The sequence below is a fragment of the Manduca sexta genome, chromosome 26, assembly GCF_014839805.1.
Source record: "Manduca sexta isolate Smith_Timp_Sample1 chromosome 26, JHU_Msex_v1.0, whole genome shotgun sequence".
Lineage (NCBI taxonomy): Eukaryota > Metazoa > Arthropoda > Insecta > Lepidoptera > Sphingidae > Manduca > Manduca sexta.
This window is the reverse complement of record NC_051140.1, coordinates 18,647,512-18,674,376: the sequence shown is the minus strand read 5'-3', so window position 1 is coordinate 18,674,376 and position 26,865 is coordinate 18,647,512. Positions and strand designations below refer to the sequence as shown.

Here is a 26,865-nt window from a genome sequence, read left to right as displayed (position 1 = left end):
AACCGAATCTATACCAAAAAGTTTAATTTTACCGCGTGTATGTCGAATCTTTTTTTGTTATTTAATGTCTTCATTACTATTTGAAGGAAAGTTCTAGAATGTATTAAAATGGGACATGCGTGTAGTATAATTAAATATCAATTTGTTTCGGTTCTGAGTTTTGTGGGAGCATAGAGTTTTATGTCTTTTTTCATAATAGTATATAAATTACAACGTAGAGAATATTAATGCATGTTGGAAAGTGTATAATCTAAAAAATCTAATTATCCGAATTTATTTAATTTGTACCTTCTTAAAACCATTATATTCTTAAGCATGGAGATCATCAAATCATTTCTAAATATAAATCGAGTTAGAATTACTGGATATGATCATCCCTTTCCTCGCAAAACTCCTCAAATTACAGCAAATAAGCAAATAAAACATACACAAATAATAATAATATTTAAAGTTAAAAACTGCAATTTATACATTAATCGGAAATTAACACATTCTATTATTAATAGCAAATTATTACATATACATTCCAATCTCCACATACATGCCAATTTCCATGGCAAACAACAAGAACTAATCGAAATAATATCCGCATCTCATCGGATATTACTTAGCAAACATCCCTACAATCGTATTTAAGCTAGCACGAGACAATTAAAACTGTCAAGATTCGGATTTGAATAGATACACACGTCTGCACAATTAACGCGCGGTACGCTCCGTATTTAGACGTTTATGAGCTTTGCCTGATGTTCTCGGTACTAAAGCTGAAAGCACTTTGAGGGATTTTTCAAGTACATTTATTTTTAGAGCTTAAATAGCGGAGCTTGTACAGTTTTTATTACTATATCGATTATGGTATTCTATTTGGAGTTATTTTAGTGACGCCTAGTATAATTGTTGGTGTAGTTGCGAAATAGAAGGGGATTATAAAAGTATTTTTTCTTTCTGCATTTGACATAAACAGAAAATTTTCAACATGAGAATGGTCATTCTTTAGCGATTTTTTTATATCCGACTCTATAGTCGAATACAATTAAATCCGATAGTTTCCTTTTATTCCATCTCTAATTATAATATTTAATAAAATAAAATGCATTAACGTGTGAAGATGTATGTTTTATATCAAACCGTTGGAAAATTGAATAAAACCATGTCAAGAGTACGTTCTGGACATAATTCAGTGTAAACCGGCAACAAATCCCTACGGAGCGGTGCAGTAAATTTTTGGGTGCACAAGCATAGAAATACTAGAAATGACACCTTTAATGTATAATATAAGGGATACTAATTTTGTAACCTTTGTTATATTTCAAGAATAATTATTTATCACACTGACTATAATATCAATTATAATACAATTTTAGTAATTGCGGACATCTGTCAGTTGAAGTAAATAATATAGCCGTAATAGCTACTAAGAAGGACATTCGCGTATAAGAAATGCTACCTTAAATCTATAATATTTGCACCCTATTTCCTTCACACATTGTAGAATATTGTAGTATTAAATCCAAATTCGGTGAGTTTTAACGTTGTAAGGAAATCCTTACTCAATATACTACACAAAAATGCATTGGAGTTTCCTGATCGAAGTGACGTTTCCGTTCCATTTCCGCAGCCCAAATTTGACATACATAATTATAAAAACAAATGAGACGTTAATTAAGTTAATTCACAACTTCCTCCATCGAAAATTCTAGTAACTAATTAGCATATGAAATACGACTGCTAAAGTTTTTATTGCTGGAGTTGCAGTATGCGCGATGTCCTTAATACTCAGACAATAAGGTCGTCTTTGATATTACACTGTTGTGAATGTAAGCTATAACACCACGATAGACTAACTCTGTGAAATAAAAATGGTACACAGTGGTCTACCATTTATAACTAGATATATTCTGGATATCAGATATCGTGAAACTGGATCCATGATCATTTAAATGATAAATAATATTCTCTTTCAGTCATCAAAGTAATATAAATTATTACAAACTAAAAACTAATCATCCACCTCCCGTAAGTTCACTAGACCCATAATATATATCCACCTAATAAGCCACTTTCACATTCGTTAGGGGTTAAGGCTCTGCTCAAACTAGGTGACGATAAAATTCCTCGTTCTCCTATTATATGTACTTCATAAATGAATTTCACTTTGAAACAACTTTCCCTTACATGTAATTTGCATCTGAACCAACAGTACTATGTCACCTGTCATGTCTAGTTATAAAGACGGAAAGCTAACATGCCCTTAAATTCACCTCTGCGTGTAGAAACTCATAACTTTACAAGAATTAATGATATTAATAAATAATATTATATTTACCACTCATAAATAGTCAACTCTAATACACTCATAAACAAGTCGTGTTAATTATAAAGAACTTTCGTTTCCCATCAATTAAAAATATCGTGTATCACACAAGATAAATCGCAACACCTCTGTTTTTATATCTAAGTTTGTAAAATATTAGTTTACAAGGTTTATACTCTATTTTCGGTCTTATCCGAGTATATCTATATATATATTAAGCATCACAGGTTGGGTGCTATATCTATATTTAGCGTCAAGCCTCTAGCAAACATCATTGTATTAAGATGTAAAAAAATATTTTGGGTCGTATTACTTATATTTCAAAAAGTGATATTTATAAGACTGCATATTACTTCTGCGACTGCCTCACTGGCATAGTTGTTTTGCATGCGCGGTACGAATACTGCTCTGAGCTCTGCTCGAATCGTCTCGGGCAAAGTGATAATTGGGTTTCTCTGCTCTCTATTAGCCTGGATTCTAAAGTTTTTTTCCCGATATGGCGATTTGCTCACCCCCTATCACATCATGGGAGTGAACACACTTAATAAAAAGTAGGTACGCCCTTGACCACTGACTACCCCATCCGAAACAAAGGCGTGATATATTTATCAAAAATAGAGTTACTATTCCCGTCATTAAGAACAAAAAATATTACCTTTTTACGCTTATGTCACATCCAGTGAACTCAGATCCGTAAGAGCGTAGGTACGAATTTCGTGGAGGAAATGAAACGTACTCTGTAATTTATAGCGCACGAACTCTACGCCGGAAGTGCTCAACGCTTATCATTTACGCTACCATATCAAGTTTTTGTTTAACCACAGGGTTTAGAGTTTCAAATTGATTCAGGTTCTGGAAGCTGTGGTGTGGAAAATGTGCTCATATATTGAATTCCGTGGTTATTGTGTAGTATTTTTATTTATAATAAATATTTCACCAAACAAGGCAGTTATAATCTTGCACAAATATAATTTAATATAGATACATTAAGACAGGCCGACATACAATAAGACCGGTAGGTCTCTCATATGGGAGAGTCTGCCTGGGTAGGTACCACCGCAATGTCTATTTCTGCCATCAAGTAGCAGAGTATAGTTACTGTTGTGTTTACGGTTTGAAGAACATTGTACCTAATGTAACTACTGGATATAAGAAGACTTAACATCTCATGTCTCAGGATGGCGAGCGCAAAGGAATTCCAAACAATAATTTGTAATTCAAGGCTTCTAATGCTTATAGGCGGTCGTATCGCTTACCATCAGGGGAACGGCAAGCTCGTCTCGTCTTTCAAAACAATAAAAAAGGCAGGCATATTCCGACGTCCATCAAATTCCCATCGCTCATTAATCCCATTATACCTATGTACTTACCTATACTGATACATCATAGTAAACCCGCCAAAAACACAACTCTACCTTAAAATCATTTTTTTAAATTCTTAATTGAAAACCCAGTCTTCCAATTCAATAAACTCCACACTCTACATAGAGTACGCAAGATACGCGAGAATGTAATGGACCGTACACGGAACAGATTTATGGCCTCTACGTTAAAGTGCTCCAAAGTTCCGTTGGCTCTACCTAGAGTATTAGTTTTTCAAGTGTAGAGATTTGTTGGGTTTCATTACTGCACGGCGGTTTATTTAAAGCTATTCGGAATGGTTGCTTTCTTAGTAAACTTTGTTTTATATTCATATCTTACATGTATTCAGAGTTTCAAATTGATAGGTCTTGGAAGGTGTGGAATGGAATATGCTTAAATAAACGAAGTGAGATATAAATGGAGAAATAGAAAATTTTTCCTGAATAAAGCGCGACACAAGTTACAAACTTATTGCACATTCCATCTGAGTTTCTGTTTTATTGGTAGCAACGAATAATATATTGTAATTATTTTTAAATAAATTCTTGTAGAACAATGCTGCAGAGATATTAAAATCAGATGATCGACCAGCAGCTTTGCTTGGCTATACCATGAAAAAAATTATGCAATGAAGACACTAATATAAACGTCAGAAACAACGTCATAATAAACCTGTCAATTCTAAATAACTGTCTTCCCACATCCCACTGACTTATTTCTCAAACAAGAACTCAAACGAGACAAAATCCAATTAATCTATTGAACAACAATACGTAACACAAAAGCGTTAAATTGTTTAATAAAGAACAATTATCGCACAACCGTCGCGATGCCAAATTATATAATCGACGTCGTTTTTTTTATTATTAAGATCGACGTGAGAAGAATGGATCGCGGTGTGGTGCGAGTTATAAGCGAATTATTGTCATTTTGTTAGAGGTGGTAGCCTAATTGGTTGTGGAACGGACTGACAGAAAAAATACCCGTAGGTTCAAAAAGGGCACACACCTCTGACATTTTCAAAATTATTTGCATATTTTTCGTAAATTTTGAGGATGAACTCAGCATATCTAGCAATATTATTAACTAATTTAGAAGCGTTTTACAGACCAAGTGACCTTAATGACAGTATGAAACGCAATAAAAAAATTACTAACATCGATTTCCTAGAAAAGTATACCTTACCACTACGTTCGTCATACTCAATTAAATAATTATTATTTTCTATTGGCTGAAAATTTTTTTCTACCTGAATACAGCTCATTCACAGTTTTGGCTGTATAAACAGAGAAATAGTACGTATACAGAGGAATGGTCGTATGATAAAAATCAATTTAAAATCTCTCGTGACTTGCACCATCAAAAATTGCGCAACATCCAATACTTTAATTGAATTAGTTCAGTTTTTGCCATCTTTGTGAAGACATCGCGTGTTTTAAATTATTATTGACAGCCGATTGTTGCTTCGTTAAAACATGTCTATAGGGGTTCATTTATTAAAACGGAAATCCTTTTTAACGAATTCATAATTAATCCTAGAAACATTGAACAAAGGTCTAATTGAAAAGTTTAGGGCCGGCTGGCTTAAATAATACTTGTTAGATAAACTCTCAAAATTGTTTAAAAATAATGTTAAAGCTTGTTTCACAATGTATAAATAAATAGTATCCGTCGTATAAGACATTTACTGCATAATAATAATTATAGTATTATTTTGTGTACGATTTATTTAAAAATATGATTTTCTATTTCGTGGCCTTATATTATATTCGAAGATTAGCCTTGACTCATACGTAATGAAACAAGTTTTGTCGATTTTATCAAAATCTACTAAACGGATTCCTATGAAATTTGGTATAGAGATTGTTTTTAAATGGAGATAGTTTAAAAGTCCCGCTAGCTCTAGTCCCAGTGGCTACTTGTAAGGAAAATATGTAGCAGGAATTTTATCCGGGAAAACTTCTTCATACGAGCGAAGCCGCGAGCAAAAGCTAGTATAACATTATAACAAAGCAAGCAAATGATTTCTTTTCTAATTAATTCTCTTAAACATACCTAATTAAAAAATATATTCTTCCTACAGATTTGAAGAAACCATTCGCGGTATCGCCGAACCCTACTTCAGTGGAGGCAGGGTCTGCAGCGTCACTCCGCTGCACCCCGCCCGCCGCCGCCCCGCCCCCGCGCATCTCTTGGCTGAAGCACGGCGCCCCACTACAGCAAGACCACAACGTCCTCATATCGGCTGAGGGGAACCTGCTCATATCCAGGGCTACTTTGCAAGTAAGAGAGACTATTTTATCTGATATTGACATGTATTTAAATGGGACGGGAGCTTCATGATAAAAGTAGGTGCACTGTTTGCTATTCTTATTTCTATTCCTCGGGGATTAAAGGCGTGAGTGAATATAGAGACAACTTTTTAACTTTTTTTTTGTTCTAGTACGGTAGAATTTATACCTTAAATGGAGTATCATACTTACAGTCTTAATATAAAGACGACCATTGAGATATTCTTTGACTTTAAAACCTTTGAAATGGTAAACCACAAAAGCTTTGAGATATTTATCCTTACTGTTGAAACGAACGATAATTCCTTAATACATAAAAAAATTAGAAGACATGTCCCGGAATCGAACCCAATATATTTACAGTAGTCTGTCTCTCTCCCAACTCTATATACTTGTCGGAGTGAAACTCTTTACTTGGTTATTTTTTTACATGACCGGCAAAGTATCACCGGTCTATATTTATTTTCCAGACAGTTATTCGATTATTGAAACACTTCTTTACTTCACTAACAATTTACTGCATAGTAACACTAGCGGAATACACAATGTGCTCGGTTCGAGCGTCCAAACAAGACTCGTACAAAAACTTCTACAAGATTGAGCTCTCGTCGTTCGGCCGGTCCTTATATTGACAGCAGTCGACCTTCCCTCCTCTTCTAATACTTCCTCGATGTAATGATAGATGGCGTCACTATCGCTCCGGAAATTCACCAATTCAACGAATAACGAGGTGCTAAGGCGACATACTTAATAAACATCTATTACACGCTAACCCATACATCTGGCGGTATTATCCCGTCTACTCCTGTCAAAATACGCCTTAAATATAAAGCCAAAACAAAATCACATCAACCACAGCATTCCCACTCCGATACATATAAAAAATTAAAAGCCCAGATGTCCATTTATACTTAAATTTAATAGCATCATAAATTTTTAATATTAAAGTTCATAAAGTAACCGCATCCTAACAATCGGCGTCTAGCATGTGTCAATAATAGGTCAGTATAAGAGCCTGTACACACGACGTAGTTTGAGTCGACCATGTGCTTTAATTTCCACTAATAGCGGAAGTTAACTGATAATTAATATTCAGATTAAAAAAAGATTGATTGGAAGAACAATTGTAATACGAAGTATTGGTAGGTTTAATGGAACTCTTTCTCATTGAAAATACGAAATACTGTAGGAAATATGCTACTTCATCCCGGTTTCCTATGTCCAATCATCATTTAGAGACAGTTTCTACGACGTGCCTGTCACTTATGCAGCGTTTCTAGTCATCACGTAACACATAAGCCTTTATATCAAATATTTTACTAAACATTAATGTACTAACAATAAATAATAAATATCAAACACTTAAATACTTAAAACACGCTTACACACGTTTTACGAACATCACTTACAAACACGTGTCAATATTAGGTCAGACCAGCTTTAATCATGGCCGATTCTTTTATTACAATGAGTATTTAAACGAACAACGACTCTACATGTGTAATGTAGAGTTTAAATTAGAATGAAAGGGTGGAAAACAAAGAAATTACAGTGTGATTAAGACGGAACACACATGGCGTTTTGAAGTGTTCACGCCTTTCTCACAGGGGCGAGATAAGAATACTTAGGGAAGACAAATACAAAAAAAATATGGGAGTATTATAAAAGCATTTTTCAATAAGTATGTACAGTTAGCAGCAAGTGTAGCTGAACAAATTCAAAACTTTAAAAATCTATTCTTTTTCTTTACTTAAAACTAGAAAGGCCTTCAAAGTATACATTAGTAAAGAAAATCTATTGTTTATATCGATACAAAAATTTCAAGGAGATTTAAATTTTTGAATTTGTTCCATTACTTTTCTAACGGTCACATTATTTATACATTAAGTTAACATCGACGACGTTCGACATTTGAACAAAATATTTTCGTAATTATCTTGTCAATGCCAAAATCGAATCGTTAGCTTCGTGTGTTCATTAATTACGCTGGCATAATCTTTTTCTTGAATTAAATGAAATATCCAAGGCACAAAGAACTTCTTTTATATATTATTTTCTTTCCACCAGACTCATGCGCACTCCAACAATGAAAGCTCTTTCACAAATTCTTAATGGTAAAAAGAAAAAAAATAATGAAAGAAAATCAGTTCATAACAACAATGGTCGACAGTCACTTGACAAGAATAAGACGAACAGAAATGTAGAGACAAAGTGCCTTTTGGAGGATAAAAGGGTTAAAAAAGAAGACCAACAGAGTGTTACAATTCATTAAAATAATAAGGCAGCCCGCTCACGTTAGAGTCGACGCGGTGTCGAACCAGAGTCAAACGGCGAGATTGAGCGCACAAATTGAAATAAAAGAAAAACAATAATGAGACGCTATCAAAGTATCACCTAATATTTATTGTCACAGCGTCAGTACTGTATCTATGATAATATGATCGTTTCATCAAATTTATTCCTTGCTCATTTTAATAATATTCGCAAATTTTGACTTGGTATTTGGATGCCCCTGCAATATCCAAATTTGCTATTAAAACGTAATACAGTTATATTCAAATGGCATATACAAAGTAATTTCGGCAATGGCATCCGATAATATGCGAATGACTGTCTTGTCACGGAGACTGGATTCGTATACCGAAAATCTACAAACCACTCAGTCTTGCTACGAACACTGGATTTGTATAGCTTACTACACTACACACTAAGGTGTCCCGCGCCGCTCGAGCGCCCACGTCGCCTCTTCATCTGTCCGCGGTCGGCCTTAAACAATCACATCGCAAATTGCATTAGACCGCAAGTGCGACTAATTATACGCGCCCAGACGTTTACTAATGACGACACGTGTCGCGTCGCGTTTGTTTTGTCGTTCCGGTGTAATATTACAAAGACTTCAGACTGCGTTAATTTGATTTCGTTGGATTTCTTACAAAAAGGTATACGGTATTTTTGGCTTGATTTATGGGTTGGCATGAGATACTTTTGAATATGTTAAAATTGGATATAATTTGTATTTATATAGCTGAATGAGATAGGTCATTCGCCTGGTGATGAGCGCCACGAATGCCCATAAACACGCCGCCCACTTTGAATTACAAAGTACTGCGTAGCACAGCGCACGTAGCTCGGACTTAGGTCTCTAGTTTCTTATAGTACCAGTAAAACATTTGGATGTACTATGTAACGTATAAAATAGAAACTTTTAGTTAGAGGGTCCTTTTCCGTCTACGGGGCTAAGTCCATTTTTGCAATTACTGATGTTCTAATCGAAGGACAGGTTAAATAGCTACATAGGTAAATAGGGGAGCTTATGGCTCATTTATCTATACAATTTTTAAAGCTATCCATCGATAAGAATACTCATAATTGCAAAAAGACGGACATACTCCCCTGGACGGAATAAGCCATCATGACTATACATAAAATCAACAATAATTATTAGTGGGCCAGTAATTATTATATATTATATGTAGGAATAAATATAATTCCTGAATAGAATACAGAACCGCACCGTACACACCTAAGATGTTCTTACCCAAGACGAAAGTTCTTTAAAATCAAATTTTCATCATTATTACTTTGTTGTTTTTTTTACTGTCATAGTATATCGTTATCTATATTTTATTCTCCGTTTTCCCATACAAGGTTGTTTATCTAAATCGCCTCTAGCGATAAGACCGTCCATTGTTCGCTACGGGTTAAGATTGTTTAATCTTTTATCTTAAATTCTCAATGATGTACCAAAATGACAAAAAAACACACGTCACGCATTTATCTCCCAGGGGTTTGCAGAGGCGCAATCAGTGCACCCACTTTTCGTCAAGTTTGTTCCGTCCCATGATGTGATAGAGGGCGAGCCTGTCGCCATATCGGACACAAATTCCAGACTCCGGGCTGATGAGCAGACAAACCCAAATCTCACTTTGCCTGACCCGGGATTCGAACCCATGACCTCAGGTTACTGCCGTACCGCGCATGCAGCATAACTATACCGAGGCAGTCTATTTGAACTAAAATTACTATTTAAATAGTATAACTTACCGGCTCTACTAAGTAGAGCTTGCGTGAAAATCTTTTACAGAATAAAGTTCCTATAGAAACTGTATATACTCTGGAAGAAAAAAATATGCTTCGTCACTTTACTTATACAAAAAATCATATCGACCTGTTACTACGAAAGAAATTCAAACTAACAAATTAACTTCTTTTATTATTTCCAAAAAGTCTAATATCGCCACCTGCATACTATATTTCCAAAAGAGTGTATTTTAAACCTTATTTACACAAAAATCCCAAATAATTAACTCAAATCGAACCCACACCCCGCTGTATTCACACTGAGCTCGATGTCCAACAACGACACATCATTACTGCTCATGTTTCCGCCACATAGCCCCCTCTAATTAGACAACGGCAGACGTGTATTAATCGGCTTCATGTCGCGCGTCGTAGGTGTGCACCCGGCTTAATTAATGTAATCGTAAACTTTTGACAACCCTGGCTTTGTTGGCTCAAGTGCGTGTTTTCTTTGATAATAATAACAAATAAAAAGGTTGTTTAGGGTTGTCGTGATTTACATATTTTACCACTAGCAATCCTTCATTATTTAGTTATTTCGCTTTTCCATCTCATGTAAAAAGGGACTCATAAATGAAACATGGTAAAAAAAAACAACTAACTAGCATAAAAACTTAATTCCATAATAGTGGAAAAACAAACATAATAATCTATAGACTAATAAAATTAATAAGCATAATAAATTGATCTAAATTAGATTCTGTCGTTAAACCGCAGAAATACTACAGAATTTTTACATCAAATATTTATCAATATAAACATTGTCATTTTACTTTTCGATTACGCGAACAAAAAATACCGTCACAATATCACTATTCGCAGAAATTCAATCCATTTTTTGACTACACTTAATTTACATTCACAATGAAATTCGATGCGCTTTTAAAAAACTCGTTGTGTTATATAAAGGGAAACTATCAGCGGTTCAGTTGATATTTAGTACGTGGAATTATTTGGGTTTTTCTGCTCAGTATCAGCCCAGAATCTGGAATATGTACCCGGTATGGCGATAGGCTCGCCCCATATCACATCATGGGACGGAACACACTTGGCGAAAAGTGGGTGCCTTGGTTGCGCCTCTGCATACCCCTTCGGGGATAAATGCGTGATGATGTGCGGAATTATTTTTGTAGATGGTGCGTACATGGGCGAGGTGGGACTGATGGTAAGAAAAACTAGGTTACCACGTGTCCGAGGGTCTTGGTAGGCAGGTGAGACAATGATACCAGGGTAATCGTGTATGATGCGCCGGTAAATCTACCTAACAGCAGACAATAGAGTTTCTGTTGGGGAGATGAAATTTTTTAGCTCATTAAAATTTCCCGCTAACCAGTACGAGAGAATCAAAGATAATTTTTCCATGAGGAATAAGTGCTACCAGAAAGCATAATTACAAGAAGGTAATTAGATGCGATGTAAGTTTATATTTCAGGGTAAAATTACTACTAATAGGTTGACTGGCAAATATTGTAATTCAAAATATTGATTGTAAAACGGGAAAGGAATTGTCCGTCCCTTTGTTTATATATATAAAATAAAATAAACGTGGAATAGATTGATAATGTCACGTTTTTATTGTTCCCAGGACATGGCGAACTACAGCTGCGTTGCGGAAAACATCGCCGGGAAACGAATCTCGGAGCCCGCACTCCTCACTGTCTACGGTAAGTGGCTACATACAATCTTAAAATAATGTAAGCAATAAATCAACAAACTACGATGTGACGTCAAAACCCATAATATTTAACCACATAGCATCCATTCATTATATTGAAATTAAATAAAAATCTTCACTTACGAGTCATATTAATCCAATAAAACCTATTATAACTTGAGACGAGGATGATTAAAAACTAGTATTATTAAAATCTGGAATAACGTTCAAAAGTCTGTACAGTGAATAAATGTAGACACCTCAAATTTTGTGTCAATAGGTAGACTAACATAGCATACTAGATATTGAACAAGAAAACACCGTAAACTACATGGTGAGAAGCATTCCACACGCCCTCTCCTCCATCCTCTGTTCCCATAACTCATTACACTTCCACTTATCACAACAAGCGTCATATTATTAAAAACACTAGGCTCATTCGCAATGTTAAATCTTGACCACCACTTCCCCGATCATGCGGCAACAAGGCGTTTCATTTCTCATACATTTTATCAGACAAGCGTAACCATGTTTAGCGTCCATTTTCCCCCCACTTGCAAGTAATGACTATCTTCATGCGAAGATCAAAGGCCGAGAGCCGAACGCTAGCAATTATTGTGCGCAGGCGCATGAAAGGGTCATTAGGGGCGATTCTTCAGAAAATTATTTTCGTTTATAATTCTTTTATGCCATGCAGGGGCGTTTATTTAAATTACGTTTCATTTATGTTGAGAGAGTAATTTGTTCGAAATGATATGTATTAGTAAATTTATAAAATTTAATGGCTGGATATGGTTTTAAGATGGCTTTTTAAAATTATCGTTTGGTTAAATATAGCTCTTATTTTAACACTCATTTACCATATTATAGTACTACCCAATGACACAAATCTAACGGCATACTAAGATGTCATGTATCGTAGGTCCCACCTAGATCTTGGCCAAATATTAGAATACAAAATTTGCCACAATTGGAAAATAACACCTCTTCGTATTACAAATGGTTCATTACGTATCCAACACTTTAATGCTTAATCATTAAAGTGCTTCCCTATTTTATAAGCGATGCAAGCCGTTTGTCATAGAAAATTGCCTGATCATAGACTTAATGACTGGTTTACAAACCAAGCCGCCTTGATATAAATGACAAGCACTAACATGAGTTGTTGCAGAAACACCCGACCAACCCACGCGCAGGCGCCTGTCCGATCCCAATCGACACCTACGAATTCGTAAATCTAATGATTTGTGTAATTATCTGCAATCATATGTTATTATGACTAAGCATGACATCTGTGGTTTGGTCAGAATATTATGATAGGGTAATTTTTGATGTTGGGAATTCGGAATGATTACGTAGCTTAGAATAATATTTATCGTACCCATATAATGTGCATATGGATAATTGCCTTTGCCAATTAATTACGATTAAAAAAAAAACAGAATTATTGAAGCAACTGACCCTGGACAGTAAAATTGAAATTAGAATGCTATCGCGCAGCACCACACTCCTACCAACCAACATATCTCTAGCAATAAATAAAAAACGCAAGGCTCTATAACCTCACCAATTTTTAGCGTAGCGACGTCGCACTGGCTCGATGTCTTCAAACATGCTGCCATTTAAAAAATTGTTCCCAAGAATACTTCTCAGATGATCCCCGAAATTGATCAAGCCCCGTGCGCGTTCAAGCGTGTCTTAAAAAACGCACGTTACACGCAAACTCATTTTTTGCTTAATAGACTTGAACTACTCCTTTACAAATGATTCCCATGTTTTTTTATGTTGTTTCACTGATATTAGAAGAAACTGGTAACCGATGATACAATACTAATATTCAGCCTGCGTTAGTCAGGATGAACAGAAGCATCTAGAAAAAAAAGATGATATTTGTACTATTAAAAAAATAGGATCATTGTTTTAGAAATAATTTTATACATCCAAATCTTTACCTCTTTATAATCGTGTTTTTGACACAACGCCGAAATCTTTATTCACCCGTTAAAATAGTTATAAATCGGAAATATAGTTACGACTAAAAATTTCTAGTGATAAAGTTCTAATACGTGATTTCCTCTTCATAAAATGGATAAAATTGCATCAAACACACGATCTAGTTCAGTTGTAGCCCGCAATGCGTCAGCGCGGTGGAATATGGCCAAACCCCTCCCACTCTACAATATTCCTTGCAAGAGGCATTATGCAGAAATTATATTTTTTAAGATTGAAAGACTTATCGTGAAATGGTTTGATCACGTGAAGGGATGAACGTATCACTAAATGTTTTTTATCAAGCCATGCGGATGGTAAAGCTAGAAGGGTACCCGAGGAGAAAGCACACTGATCAACTAATTTTTGAAAGGGGCATGTTAGGATTACCCTGCACCGGCCATAATATATGAGTAGAACTATGAATGTGGAAAAGGCGGGTTAATATCGTAGCATGTTGCGTTTTGTAGTCTGTCTACCCCTATAGGATGAGGGCGTGAGAGTATATGCATGTATATATATTTTATTCCTACCTCACGGAGGATGGTGACTTTTTTAAAGATTTCTTATGTTTACGCAAACGTACGTTTACGTTAGCCATTAAAATTAAACTACTATTCGGATTTTATCGCGGTTTATTATATTTTAGTTTTCGCCCGACGTTTCGAAGACTTTGCAGCCTTCATGGTTACGGGGGCCAATGAAGGCTGCAAAATCTTCTTTCTATTTTTCCCGGAATTATACGGTGAAAAACCTCGGTGTGAACTTCAAATTCATACTGTTCATTTTTGCCTTATAGGTTCCACGTGTGTAGCATTTGGTGTCGAATTCACACAACGTAGGCGTGAATGAATATGAAAAAAGTCCACCATTCAAAATTACCCAATTATATAGGTAAAATTGAATATCACAATGGAACCTTTGAATGCGTTTCTCTCTAATTGCCAGCCAATTACGTTTATTAGGCCGCCATTAACGCCCCTTTTGTGTCTGTATCGCACTTGGGTGCAAATTGAACCGTCAAACCTGGACACAAACTTCGTGACCAACGTTGGATCAAAGGGCTGACCTCCAACGTTGGTCATTACCATCGGCTTTGATATCAATATTCGTCTTTATTTGAATTCCTTTGTTTTGGAACTAATGGATTGTTGTGTGAATTCTTCGTGCATGTCGACTTTGTGCGTGTTCATTTTGTTCCTACAAATTGATTATTTCTAGCTGGAACATCCTGTATATTTTTTTTTAAATATACATCGGCATGAAATGGCATCTTTTGAAAGCCGCTAAGTTCAGCTCGATATTGCCAAAGCCAATAAACTTGTTGATGGTCAACTAAAATTACAATATTATTAATAACTAATTTTATCCCACTACTGGTTTAAAGTCTAGTCAAAATTACCAGGTAGAAAAATAAAATTCACCTCAATTCGGTTCACTATCTCAATACGTCTAAGTCGTAACTCTAAACACATCTATAACTCCCAAACAGCGTAGGAATATTTTAAACCATCTCCCCTTGGCACTCCAGAACCAATTTATAGCAAGAATAAAACTCCAATGTTTATAGTTTCCGTGACCGCAATTATAATTCGTAGCGCTTTATTAGAATTAACTGTATTTTGATAGGTTAATAACGTAGCCAATGCCTAATGGGCAATCAATTTTTATTAAATTTTATCCCGGATAGAGAGAACAGTGGCGTGTTGGTGAAATTGTAACGGAGCCTTGAACTGTATCATTTTAGATTTGTTTTGTATTTTATAAGGCTTCATATTTTTTGGCTTTGTTTCAAGTTCGTTGGTTGTAGGTATGTAAATTAGTTTCTATATTAGCTACAGTATTATAATATTTAAAAATGTTGTCTATGATAATATAACTTTGATTAAAATTTAAATGATGAGATCGGAACTTAACATCTTTCAGTACAGACTAAAGAAGTAAAAAAAATATATTTACGTATAGTACTTTAGAAGAAAATTAACACAACTTTTTAAAAGTTAAAGTTACAAAATAAGAAATTAAAGTTTTTTTTTGTATTGTTTGGAAAATCGTTTTAAAATCACTGAGTAAATTAAATTATTTTTATGCAATTGCCTACGTACCGTATTTACCTATAGGCAAGACAAGATCGTTGCAATTACCTCAACATGCTTTTCTTTCGTAGCATATTTCAAAAATAACCTTCCATACTGCTTACACTACTATGCTTGGTACTGCGCGACGGGTGGTCGCTTCGATGGTACATTTTATAATAGACTTTAATTGCTCAGCTTGACTCATAAGAACTTATTGATTTTTTATTAAAATCAAAGCTTAATAGATTTTTCAAATTAAGTTATTCGTACGCAATAGTGTGAAATATGATGTAATTAATTTTTATTAGCATGAACGTTATTGGATTAGGTTTTTTGGTATTTTGTTATTGTCTCGGCTTCACGGTTGGATTAAATGGTTATGTTAGTAACGAAAAAATGTATGACGGTCTATTTTAGGTGTTCTGAGATATTTTAGTCTTAGAGTTATGTAGGAATAACTAAGAATAAAAATAACGTACCATCAATGAATATAAGGCTGCTTATTATATAAAAGAGTGAAAACACAATGCATTAATATTAATTTAAAATTCTTGAAAAAACGTCACTGCACACAACTTTCTTTGTATCTATTGACTACATTCGTTTTAAATAATAATACCGTCACTTAAAACTTTTCAACACATTTATTTATTTTAACCATCTGCTCATATAAATCTGCGTTAGAGATTTATATGCTAATTGCTAATCCGTGGTATATTAACATATTTACCAGCAGGTCGCTCTCCGAATTCCATTTAATGAAGACTCATCACGTTGTGTTAACTCCAACATAAATCTGATGTTGGGCTGCCGAAATTATGTTCTGTTTGAGCAGGCTTTTGATTTTCAAGATTCGATACTCTGAAACATAATTCTGAATTGTTTTTTTTGTGTTAACTGAGTACCTTTTTTAATTTTAGGTCACGTTTTAAAAATTCACGATCGAAAAATCCATTATCTGATTTCAAAACCTAATAATGCTGCCCTAAAAAAGGCTGCTATTTTAAAATAAATTATATGTTACCAACGAAGCTAACCTTACAACCCACTCATTGCCCATCAAAGTAAATAAAAATATTATGCTAAACTAACGCCTGGTTAGAATAAATTCTAGGCTCTTGTTTAGGAGCTAGGTAAGGCACGCAAGTTTGCGTGTCAGTTTGTTCGCCAGATCTCCTATATTGATATAAAACATACAAGGCCCCTCCCTTTGTTTCGTTCGCGTTGGTCGAATCTTGATAGTAATTTGCCTTGTTAAAAATATTCAGTGCTAATAAATTTTTGTTTATTTATTAATTGGCCTATAATTTTTTGTACGCATGTAAAGGGATAAGCGAATGAAGGGTTGAACCACGATTTACTCATAATTTTTTTAAACGTAGTTACGTTTTGGCAATTGAAGTAAGCAGTAATACTAGTAATACTAAACAGTAATTTGCTATTTGCTCATGTTTTCAATAACTGTCAGTAGTGTGGTTAAATTGCGTATGTGGTTCGTTCTGAGGTCTTGGATTCAATCGGTGTGTTGGGTAAAGGAAATTAGGCATTTCTGTCTCGAAATGCTTAGAGATAATCTTCATGACTTGTGATATACTGTAGTAAAAGTACTTAGTAATTTGAATAACAAAGCTCTGTTTGGCAATGACCTGTTGTTATTCCTTCTAAGATATTTAATATTATATAAATATCTTCATAATAATATGAGAATAATCAATAAAATATGTAGATATATTTATAAATATTATTAAAACGTACCCTAAAAAATAGCTACTCCTAAAAAATATATAATTTATGTTGTAAGTGAAATGAGTAAAAAAAAAACATTCTAAATTATAGTCATTATAAAAACGCAATTTTAGAATTCGCACTAGCACAAACTATGCTAATTACATTAATAATGAAATTGTGTATACTTGGAAAATGAAATATAATCGCGTGTAAATAATTGCGTTGACATTTTTACATACAATGTTATTATTTAATTTATTTATCAATTAGACCAGTCTGACCCATTTAACTTTTTTTTTTATACTGACACCACTTTTATATTTGCTCAAAGTGACTTCACTGCACTTGAAAGTGTAGTGGGTTAGGAGTCCAATCGAATGTCGACTGACGAGAGATAATTACCCTTCCGCAGTCGACATAGTTATGCCAGCATGTTGGAACCGGATATACACAGGCTGATCCGGGAACGCGACGCACTTACCTGGGCCAATGTGGCAGGTTTTAGCATCTTATGTACGGTGGTCGCTATTTGGGGGTTATAAAATAAATCCTACCACCAGCCTACCACTATATGTAGTTAAATAAATTACTTTACATTTGCTATATATTTTTGAACTGCGATGTTGGTTCTTGTATGGAAAGATATAAACGCAAAATTTTTCACATCGACTACTTCCTTGCTTGCCTGATGGTAGAAATAGTACTATCCAAAACAAAATTGTGCTTAGAACCAGCTGTTTAATGGCAGAAGTGGACAGTATCTATGCAAATCGAAATAAAAATAACAATCATATTACAAGAAATTATGTTATCGCTACTATATGTAAAAGTTACTTTCAAACAGTCCCAGACTCACTTATAAGGAAAAATCTAATTCCACAAACAGCCACAATTAGCATTCTAGAACGAGCAAACGGCTAAACATTTTTACTGCTACAATTTTTTACTAACTTTATCACTCAATTTGCTTTGAATTTAAAATGTACATGCTAATGTTTATCCATAAACAATAAATGTTAATTTTATTGAGTTATATGAAGTAAATAGTTATAATTTGTTGTTAATATACAACTGTTATGGTCCAGAATCATTGGTTGACAGTTTTAATCCAATTAAACTACGCCCACTTGGCTCCGAGTGCATTTATTTAAAAATAGACTAGCTCGCTTCGGTGACTTCGTTTGGATCCATTATTTTTTATAGCCGCGAAGCGCTTGTGAAACTGCAGTCATGTTAGATCCCCCACTGAGAAAAGTAATTGGGGAATCGAGAAAGCTTGGCCAAAGTCTTAATCCTGATTCTCGCGACACGATAGTCCTATCTTAGCATCTGACTGTCTTGGAGTTACTTTAATTGAGTACTAATCCTTATTTAAATGTAATAAGATTAATTTCTTTGTGTTTAATGAAATTTTCATATTCAACGTGCGTATCTTGCTCTTATAACATTTCTACATTGTACAGATTCTACCCGCCACCAGTCTCACAAACATCTTCTTTTAAAAGCAAACCAGGGAAAAACAAATAATACACTAATATTTCCCTAACAATCAAATCCAGAACTATACTTCCCTGCCTAACAAATATACCAAAATATTTAAAATAATATATAAATAATATCAGCCCTGTATTATAATACTTGCCCACTGCTGAGCACGGGCCTCCTCTACTACTGAGAGGGGTTAGGCCTTAGTCCACCACGCTGGCCTAGTGCGGATTGGTAGACTTCACACACCTTCGAAATTCTTATAGAGAACTTCTCAGATGTGCAGGTTTCCTCACGATGTTTTCCTTCACCGTTAAAGCGAACGATAAATTCACAAAGAATACACACATGATTTTTCAGAAAAGTCAGAGGTGTGTGCCCTTGGGATTTGAACCTGCGGACATTCGTCTCGGCAGTCCGTTCCACACCCAACTAGGCTATCGTCGCTTTACCAAAATATTTAGTAAACGCAAGACTAAAACCTCTACCTATATAGACTATAAATAAATCTGGAATCATACCTCCGTTAGCCAGGTCCTGCCCCACACGTATTGACTTGTCGATCATGTTCTATCACCAGGACGATCTGTGTCACGTCCCAGGCATGTGAGGTCACCCACCGATATTGCTCATCCTCTCACAGATAGAATTATGTTACTCGTTATATTTATTACTTTGTAATTAGAATGAGAAAATGCGAATAGGAATGCGGGAAGTGATGTTTGAATTGACTTCACTTTTAGACTTAAACCGTATACCTGGCAAATTGATCTGAAACTGATTTTTTATGTACAATGAAGTAAAAAGATGTGTATAAACTAAGTTAGAAGAAAATTTATTAAAATAATGATACGTTAATTAACTGAATTCGACAATCGTCAAAATAATGCAGGACTACCTTACTGGCAGTATATATACTTCGTAGATGCAGTCGCCGAAATAGGTCAATTTAACAAACTATTCACTAGGAAGCCCATAATTATATTTTCGGATGTATCGGATACCAAATTAATTTGTAGGTGCAAATACAAATTCTAATTATATATCTGCAACCATGATACTAAGAAGTAATTTAAATTTGTCAACCAACCTAATTAAATAAATCTTAATCAACAAACGCTCTAGTTTATGACAAGCGTGTCATCGTCCAATTCATATAAAATTAACACGTACAGACAGACGTACAAACACTGGTGACTGCATGACCAAAGATAAATTGGTGTTGACAACTTTATATCAAACGTTAAGGGGATGACTTGAAGAATTAGAGGAATTACATCCTACCAGATTGATGGTTCCGGTCTGTTCTTCAGTTGTACACAACGGCAATTAGACAATGTTTATGGCATAATAATCTTTATTGGAATGATTTAGAACAAATGCTATTATAAATGTGAAAATTTCTGAAGATATTTCCGTTAATGTCAGAACAAACTCCTAAAATGAATAGAATACATTACAATGAAATTTGACACACACATAGACCAGGATCTACTTATGATTTTTTAGGAAAAAATCGATGTGAAGCATGTACTATGGGACATAACTTCTACCTGTCTAGACACTAACAGCCACTACCGTATACAATATATTATTTGGAATGCCATGCTTACCAAGGTTACAAGGACTCTTAGCGTTAGCTAAGCATAAACTAAACATCTGTGCCTTAATCTAGGTGTAGTTCATCGATAGATGCAATTTACCTCGCCGACATACATTATATTCGTACTTCGCAAGTTTACAAGTTAGAATTTAGCAATTGCTTTACCAGGATAAAAAATTGATGCAACTGCGCCTTAAGCAAAGACTAGTAGTGAAATTAATAATTCAATTCGGAGCAGTTGTACAAGTCTGACTAAATCTAAATAAACTAGAATTAATTATATTTGAATTTACATTTCCCTCTGTGTAGCAACTGTGTATAAGTTAGCTTAATTTTCGTTATCTACTACGAAACGTTATAAATTACTTTTGTTGTTATATTTGTATTTTATGTTATTTTATTTAGAAATTCGAAGAATTATAAATGAGTTTTCGGAAGCTGTGTTAGCAAGTTAGAACTTCAATTTAAGTGTAAATACGGGAATTATCTATTTGACTTTCAAAGACGCTATTTTTGTGATAGTATTACATTTCTTTGTAGTAACTAACGACAATTAACTACGTGAACTTATTATAAATTGCTTTTTAAATTTATCAAGACTCAACATTAAAAGTATGTTGAGTTTTGATAAATTAAATCCACATAAAAAAATGCTCGCTAATGTGGTTGTTATCATTACACTAATCATCATCATCATCCACAACCTGTAGAGTTCCGCTGCTGGGTACAGGCTTCTCTCGTATCGTGCCACCTTTTTTCAGTCTCGAGCCAATTGCATCCAAGTTGGACTCACGATCCTTACAATATCGTTGCCTCATCTTGCCGCTGGATGGCCTACGCTACAATTGCCTTGTCTTAGCTACCACTCAGTGATTGCCTTACTCCATTTCATAGCTTCGTCTAACTACATGGCTTGCCGAACTCCATTTGAGTCACGCGTCTATTGATCAAAACAAACCAATAACTATTTGTCCTAATTCCCAAAGATATTTACATAATTACAAAATACATGTTCTCAGATTCCAATAAGACGCATCAACAATTATAATAAAAACGTACAAAATACACGAAAGTTGAAGTTTATAATCTTTTTATGTAGTAATAAATTAAAATCGAATACGTTAGCTTTTCGATATAAATTTTCATTCCCAAACACCTGTCGAGGCGTTAAAACGACACTTCCGAGCTTTCCAATACCTCTTTGACGCGTCAAAAGTATTGTGAGTAGCTTTTATTAAATTTCCTGTTATAGGTAATAAATATACGTAAAGATGAAAGTTTTTATATCTTTACTGATAACGAGAGACGTTAATGATTTTTTTATGTTTACGAGAATGTTACACATCGAAATAAATCTATTTTTCAGATTTTATCGCGGTTTTTTATACTATGATTTTCTTCTGAAGTTTCGAAGACTTTGCAGTCTTCATGGTCACGGGGTGGATTTCGAAACATCGTTAAAAATTATAATAGGTATATAAAACGCGACAAAATCTGAAAAATAGGTTAATTTCGATGGTAGACGTTTTTGAATTGTGGAACGTTAAACTTTAGTGTCGAGTTTTGAGGGTGGGACAATACCCTATCCAAAGCCCTTTTGAGAAACACTTTTCAATAAGCTGGAAGTAAATTGATGTACCCATTTCCAGGTTTCTATTAGTCCTATTCAGAAACCATCCCACAATGTATGAAATGTATCCGCTGCTCACCATTGTCTTTCCACACTTAAAGCGAATCCAAAGTTGTTGTATTTGCATCTTATATCCTTAAATTGTACGATATCCTGACCATCATCATCTCTTCAACAGTGAATGGCGGCTGGAGCGCCTGGAGCTCCTGGAGTCAGTGCCGGTGCAACGGTCGAGTGTCAGGGGGCCAGCGCCGCACCAGAACCTGCACCGAACCCCATCCGCTGAACGGTGGTGCACCTTGCCAAGGACAAGCAGTACAACGGACTGCTGACTGCGTGCCCTGTCAAAGCGGTAAGATTAACAATCTTTACTTTCAATTACTTACAATGGTCTGATGATGCTAAATTATTTCTATACTATTCCAGTGGATCCGCGAGTTAAAACTACCTACATGTTTGGTGTATCATACTTCCTAATAGCGAATAGTCCAGCTGGTTGATTACTTTATGAATACAGTAATGATTCATAAAATATCTACGTGTTATTGTGGTACATTCGTGGCATCAATTCAAATACTTGATGTTTGATGGAATAAAATACTGAGTCGGGTGCGAGTGGCTTTTCGAATTCAATACGATCATAGCGAACTGAAGGATTCACGATTGACTTTTTGAAAATGAAAACGTCGAGTATTTTTGTATGGTTTTGACTTTGATATATCACTCATATATAACTAACTATACTACAAGAAACTTTAAAAATATATTTTTCTTTTACTGCTTACAATGAAGAAGGATACGGTGATCTCCAGGGATATGATAATTCGCAACAATTACTCATAGGTAAGTTCGCATCAGTCCACGAATTTGACTGAATCGTAAACATAATATATCATTGAAATGAAAGGACATACAGTGAAATAGAGTATGCCTGTTTTTAACATGATGTAGCTAATGGTGGTTCCCATCTAAACTAAAAAGAAAATCTAGACCATCTAAACCACTACTGACCACAATCATGTAGCACTGAGAAAATAAACAGAAAAAAACATCGTCTTTGATGGACAGAAATCTACTGAAACAAAATTTTATATCACGCCCCCACACCCTCACTCCTAAAACCAGCTTTAAATCAATATTTTAGTACCCAGAAGTGCGCATAAAACTGTACTATTCAGTAAAATACAGTGCGATGTAAAACTCGTACCAATAAAAAACTAAAAACATTTTTGTAAGCTTCTAAATGAATATAAACGATGCCTGCATAAGGGTAATATCAATAGTAAAGTTTGTTTGTTTGTATTCCCGCTTAACTTAAAAACAGCTCGAAGTATCTAGGTCCATCAAAATTAAAACAAGTTTATAGTCTATGACCCGTCTAAACTCTAAAATATTTGAAACAATTTTAAGAGACTTCCATTCGCAGAAAGGTAAATTTAATACGGGATCAAATCTACATTTCATCCTGTAAATACTTTTACGCGGACAGAGCTGCGAGCAACAGCTAGTTTCAAATAAATGCATTAAGAACACGTGGCTAGTAACCGCAGAACATTAAAGCATCATATCTAACTTCCATATAAATCGTAAAAAACCCACCATTTAATGCTAAATGCTCGTAAAGTTGAGATCTGTACACATCAAACGGGAACGAATGCAACGGACGATATTCATAGACATGAAGTTCGTACGTCAATACCTTAGACATATGAAAGTTTGTTGAATGTTAGAATTTTGGTAAGCTTGACAACAGGCGAAAAGTGAATTTATATTCTATGTATTTCAATTTGTTTTACATAATTATCATTTAAGGAAAATTAATAACGTATCTATATATTCAAATCCTTTAGTTATTTCCTTATCTTACCTTAAAAAAGATATATGCATTGATGCAGCAATCAACATTTACTTTTGACATCATCCCTAATCAGCGGATCCTAATGCTGGAACACAAGCTTACCAAACTTCCTAACTGTGTGTTCCACGCAAATAAAGTAGACCAACGGGGTAGACAATAAAATCCAATCAAGAAGCGGCTGTTTACCGTGGAGTGTTGTCGGGCGATTGTGCTACTAATTGGTAACACATGTCGGGCTCGCTTGATGAACTAGCCGCCCGTGTGTATCAAGCACGAATGCTTTATGATTGGTGTTCTCAGTCGGTTTATTACTATTAGCAGTATTAATATGGTTTGTCAGTATACGTCTGTTGGGTTTAAAGTTTATGCGCACTAATATTATAAATTCTTGTTGGTTTGTTTTGTAACGTGGCAATGAATTAATGTTGTTGTCTACAGTCAATTTAGGACCCCGATAGTGACATAGGACACTTTTTCCGTGTAGACAAACAATTAGAAGGCCGGCATAGTTGTACCGACCGCCAACAGATACTTGCGTCTCTTGCCGGTTGACATTTTCCTTGGGCTTCATTATCATTCTACAACAGAGCAATGAATAAATGCTTGGTTTCCTTTATTACCTGCTTCATACAAAACCAAAAAAATTCATACAATATCTCCAATGTTTTACATAAAACATTGGAGATATCGTATAATCGTTACTCATTGATTTCATATTTTTTATTACTTTAAAGTTTCTTTTCTACTTCCTATTATTATGTTTTAGATTTTAATTCAATATGTTGTTAGTGGTAAATGCTGTGTTCACCTATTAGTAGCACACATATCAGATGCTGTACCTAAGTGTTTTTTAATATTGATTGATTTAATATGTAGTGCTGTTGGTGTACCTTATTACAAATAAATAAATAAAATACGGTATTTTTTCACACGCATCCTTAAACACTAATTTACTTTATCCCGAAATACGCGTGGGTGCATAGTAGTCTTAAAAAATTCAACCCAAAGTTTGGAGACAACGTCACGTAATTACATGAAATTTATTTACGTTCCCGAGTATTTAAAAAAGGTGTGCAATGTTTCAAACAGTGAGAAATTTCCACGCAGGGTTGCCCGCTTTTGGTGGCGGTATTTACGAGATTCTTGTCTTAAGTAGATAAGAGCATGCCTGAATTTTTGTATGCGCAATTATTTCTTTGGTATTAAATGTTTTATACTAACGGGAAACGATTGAAAAACATGCCTTTAATAAATAGCGCGCATTTTTCAGACGACGATAAAAACATCAATTAATGCCAAATTCGAAGAACAATTGAGATTTTAACGATTACTAAAGATTAGGCGAGATTTTTTTTAATTTTTACCAGACCCCACAAATTAATTAGTTCATTTTAACCAACTTATATCAGAATATTAGCATATTTACATAATATCGGCATATTTCAGAAATAGCTTTTGAAATAAGTTATATTTTAACTCTTTTCATACGTATACCAATAATATTACAACTGTCAATAAATTATTCTTATATTTCAAACGACTAGAACAACTTATCGATTCCCGTAGTCTATCCTATACCGCGTACCACAACCCTACTCACATCCGTTGTTTCTCTAACGAACCTCGACTGATTTATGCGCACGCGCATTAATTAATAAGAAATGTTACACACTGTCGTAGTTTAATATGCATACGGTACACCCACACTCGGGTGGGGGAAGTGATACCGTATGGCACAAGATACGAACGGGAACGATATTAGATTTAACGAACACGAACCTCGTATAATTGGTTTAGTGGCAGCGTATTTAGATTGTAGCGGGTTCAATTCTCAAAATATAAAGTTATATTTATTTAAGTACAAATTTTAATTATAGGGCTTTTGGCTTCGTAACACACATACATCATTCATTTACCTCCGAAGGGGTAGGCAGAGATGTAACCAGGGCACCCATCTTTCGTCAAGTGTGTTCCGTCCCATGATGTGATAAGCAGGGAGCCTATCGCCTTATCGGGTACAAATTCAAGACTCCGGGCTGATACTGTGCAGAAAATTCCAAATATCAATTTGCCCGACCCGGGATTCGAACCAAAGATCTCAGAGCGCTGCCATAACGCGCATGCAATGCAACGACGCCACCGAGGCAGTCTTCGCAACATCCAGACCCAAAATATTTGCTCTTCACTCAACAATTTGAATCCGTTTAACATGACGCGCGTTGTTAAGCAACATGTCGCCCGATATTACATCTATGTATACATAAACCATAATAATAATAATATAATAATATCAGCCCTGTATTATGTACTGTCCCATTGTTGGGCACGGTCCTCTACTACTGAGAGGGATTAGGCTTTAGTCCACCACGCTGGCCTAGTGCGGATTGGTAGACTTCACACACCCTCAAAATTTCCTATAGAGAATTTCTCAGATATACAGGTTTCCTCACGATGTTTTACTTCACCGTTAAAGCAAGCGATAATTCACAAAGAATACACACATAATTTTAGAAAAGTCAGAGGTGTGTGCCCTTGGGATTTGAACCTGCGGACATTCGTCTCGGCAGTCCACAACCAACTAGGCAATCGCCGCTTTAGCGACATAAACATAAACCATACATAAACAAAAATAGGTAAAACAATTTCAAAATCCTCGCGCCTCCCGCAACTCGTTCCGAGTACCAACGCCGGCTTTCTATTATTTCTTTTGTTAAAAAAACATTGTGATTTATGCTCCACTCGCATGTAAGGGCTGTTACGGTCATCGGGGCAATTCATTTTAATTTCAATTTA

The 26,865-nt window shown here is 35.0% G+C and overlaps 1 protein-coding gene across 1 annotated transcript in view; it reads left to right on the top strand.

Moving 5' to 3' along the window:
* The window catches only part of LOC115453250 (netrin receptor UNC5C-like), an 81,850-nt gene that overhangs the window by 36,241 nt on the left and 18,744 nt on the right, over positions 1-26,865 (top strand). Inside the window, exons 4-6 of the mRNA XM_037443493.1 lie at positions 5,760-5,959; positions 11,633-11,711; positions 22,393-22,566. Coding sequence (XP_037299390.1) covers positions 5,760-5,959; positions 11,633-11,711; positions 22,393-22,566 — 453 coding nt within the window. The remainder of the gene's footprint in view (positions 1-5,759; positions 5,960-11,632; positions 11,712-22,392; positions 22,567-26,865) is intronic.